Raw genomic sequence first — 3,228 nt, 5'->3', positions numbered from 1 at the left:
GTGTGAAAAGTGCAGTGTTAACTGCTTATGAACTGGTCCCAGAAGCATACCGACAAAGATTCCGAGCATTAACCAATAAACAGCCACATCAGACGTTTGTCGAGTTCGCCAGAGAAAAGCTTTTATTATTTGAAAAGTGGGTTGCAGCATCAAAAGTGTCTTCTTTTACTGAGCTGAAGGAATTAATCCTGTTAGAGGAGTTCAAGAGATGTTTACCGGAGCGCACCGTTTTATACTTGAATGAACAAAAGGTAGCGACTTTGTCTTCTGCAGCTTTGTTGGCGGATGAATATTCATTAACGCACCGCGTTAGCGGCGAACTGCCACCCAGAGATGCCAGACGGCCTCCTATGATGAGGCCTGCTCACAGCGGTTCGGTAAACGCCCACCAGCCAAGATGTGTTTACTGTCATCGGTCTGGGCATGTAGTAAAAGACTGTTACAAATTAAAAAGGAAAAACGAACAGAAAACCTCCCCCTCACGTGAGGTTGGTTTTATAACGAAAAACAAGCAGGTCGTGACAGAAATAAACGACTGTTTTCAACCATTTTTGTCCAAAGGTGTGGTTCAGCTAAATGAGTCAAGTTCTGACCAAGCTCCAGTTATCATCTTGCGCGATACTGGGGCATCACAAACGCTTATAACTAGCGATGTCATGATTTTTAACGAGAGCAGTGCAACGGGCGTGTCAGTTCTGCTGAACGGAATAAATGGTGAGCCGATTTCTCGGCCGTTACACCGAGTCTTTCTTTCTTGCGAGCTAGCCAGAGGTTATTTTGATGTGGCGGTTTGCCCATCTTTGCCGATCGCTGGAGTAAATCTCCTGCTCGGAAACGATGTTGCTGGAGGAAATGTGGTCCCTCCATTCCAAGTTTTAGACGACCCGTGCTCAGAAACCAGTTCGTGTGTTAAGGAGCAGCCAGGAAATTATCCTGCATGTGTCATAACCCGTGCCCAGGCACGTAAACAGGAGGAAACCTTACAGTTATCCTCTCTCTTTGAGGATGGACACAATAAGGAGGACAATCACGTCCACGACCACAATGTGGACACTACCGCCGACACCGAGGGTGAAGGCGTGTCGCTCACGTCGGGGTGTCTGCCCTTACGGCTGACTTTAGGAGAGGAGCAGCGTCGTGATGACAGCTTGAATGGATGTTTTCGGGACTTTAAGAGTACTGATGGTGATGAGTCCGGTTGTTGTGTTGTGGTGAGGGAAATCAATTATACTACTACTAGAATTTCCATTCCTCATTGTCACCACAAGTCTAGGGCTTGTCACGTCCAAATGCAGAAGCTTTACCATTCCCCTCAGGCATCAACATCAGAGGTTTCTGAAGCTGCGGTGTGCGCAGCCGCATCCTTCACTCCCATCCCTGAGGGGGACGACCAGCTAACACTGCGTTCCATTTCTAGTCCACGACCGACAAACCCTCTTTCCTTTTCTTTCTGTCTCATTCTTGCCGTGTTACTGTTTTTGCATCATTTCACTAATCTCGATCTTAACCGTGTAAGTTTTCTCTCCAGGAATGAAAATCAACAGTTGCTGAGGTGGACCCTCATACTTCAAGTGTGGGACCTTAACAGGAGTATGATCCTCGCTTTGGGTGCGAGAGGCCCCTGGTTCAGATCCCGGAATAAGAGGAGCCGCGAGGATGTGGTTGCTGATGATCGGTCTCGCGGTTTTTGGTGCACTGTAAAGGCGACAGTAAAAGAGAAATAACCAGAAAACACTTCCGTGTTCATAGGAGTGAAACGAGAGCAACTCTCGTGGTTTTTCAGCATAGTGCCTTTCTTTTATTCTATAGATTTTGCAGATAATCTTGAATGAAGCGGTGAGTTCCCAGGTAGGTTTTAGAGGTATACCCCCTTTGGGGTATGTCCTGTTTGTTTTTTTTATTAGTGTTGTGTGTCGCGGCTAGTGTTGGTGTCCTTTTGGGCACCATCTCGGGAGCACCCCAGGAGGAAAAGGGGCCGGCTTGGCCACCCCTCTTCCTTGCTGGTTAGTATGTTTTCTTAGGAAAACATGTGCTTAATCTGCCCGCCTGCAATCACATGAAGCCTAGACTGCAGTTTTTAGAGAAGAAATGTTAGGCAGTCAGTGGGGACTCATCCGTTTTTTTGTCAACCTGAAATGAATCCTAGATTTGTTTTCCATAGGCATTGTTTTTTTTTCCTCTGAGTTGGTTTTTTAGAGCTTGTTCTTTAAGAAAGACAATCCTTTTTAATGACTGTCTTTCTTAGCTGTTTAGGGGGAGGCTGTGACGACCCTCGTCCCCTCGGTCCGTCCTCTCATCCTAGCCTGAGCCTTTTGTCCCCGCTGCACGGGATCCAGCACCAGGGACAGCGCCAGGAGCGGCCAGTTCACACTCTCCAGCGCTCCAGCGCCCTTTCAGGACCTCGGAGAGAGGCACGCCAGCAGAGACAGCAGCTGATCTTCATCAGCGATCAAGCAGCTCCCAGCTCTTTAAAAGGAGGAACGCAACAGACATCGAGAAGATCCTGGAGTAGCCAGAGATTCTCCTTTAGCTCACAGACACTTTAGCGACCGTTACCAGACAGGTTTAAGGCTGTTAACACCGTTCCTGCTGGGTTTAAGGTTGTTGATAGAGATCCAGGAGTAGCCTGAGATTCTCCCTCGCTCATTTGTGTTTAGGTTTTCTACTAAGGATCCAAGATTAGCCTGGGTACCTTCTGAGTGTGTTTTCACACGCCTTGTTAAGGGTTAAACCTTCGTGGTGTTGTTCTTTTTTTTCCCCATAGGACTTTTGAGCCGGGGATATTTTGCGTTTTGGCAGAAAGCCTCTGTCATAAGCAGTGAGACTGCTTATGTTGTAGTTTATTATTACGAAGCCTTATTTATGCCTTTCACCCACGGACACCTTATGTTAATAAATCCTTTTGTTTTTACTCGAACCTCCTCGTCCTTTATCCTCACACACACTTTTACACCTATTTGCTTGTGTTAGTCCCCTCATCCTCCTAGACCTGCAGAGAGGGGGCGTAACAGTTGGCATGTGGCAAGACGTTCCTCAGGGCCCGTCTTGGTTGGGCCTCTCTCCTGGAGGCGCTCAGTCAGACCCAGTGGTGACATGTGGCAAGACGCTCCTCGGGGCGTGTATTGCTTGGGCCTCTATCCTGGATGCCCTCTGTCAGACCGAGTGTTGACATGTGGCAAGACTCTCCTCGGGGCGCGTCTTGCTTGGGCTTCTCTCATGGAGGCCCTC

At 48.1% G+C, this 3,228-nt stretch overlaps 1 protein-coding gene across 1 annotated transcript; it reads left to right on the top strand.

Annotated features, from left to right (window-relative positions):
• The first annotated feature begins 650 nt into the window (after window positions 1–650).
• On the top strand, window positions 651–2,997 carry LOC139064629 (uncharacterized). Its single transcript, XM_070547821.1, has 2 exons — window positions 651–1,511; window positions 2,246–2,997. Exons 1-2 carry the CDS (start codon window positions 657–659, stop codon window positions 2,264–2,266), a joined length of 876 nt encoding a protein of 291 aa, XP_070403922.1. The 5' UTR covers window positions 651–656; the 3' UTR covers window positions 2,267–2,997.
• The last annotated feature ends 231 nt before the right edge of the window (window positions 2,998–3,228 follow it).

The sequence above is a fragment of the Nothobranchius furzeri genome, unplaced genomic scaffold (genome assembly GCF_043380555.1).
Source record: "Nothobranchius furzeri strain GRZ-AD unplaced genomic scaffold, NfurGRZ-RIMD1 Scf039, whole genome shotgun sequence".
NCBI lineage: Eukaryota > Metazoa > Chordata > Actinopteri > Cyprinodontiformes > Nothobranchiidae > Nothobranchius > Nothobranchius furzeri.
The sequence above is the reverse complement of the archived record's forward strand: the minus strand, read 5'-3'. Positions and strand labels throughout refer to the sequence as shown.

Bases quoted from the DNA above. Each gene is read 5' to 3' on its own strand.
- LOC139064629 (XM_070547821.1), top strand. From the start codon at position 657: ATGATTTTTAACGAGAGCAGTGCAACGGGCGTGTCAGTTCTGCTGAAC. The intron at 1,512-2,245 runs GTAAGTTTTCTC...TGTCTTTCTTAG, and splicing joins CTAATCTCGATCTTAACCGT to CTGTTTAGGGGGAGGCTGTG.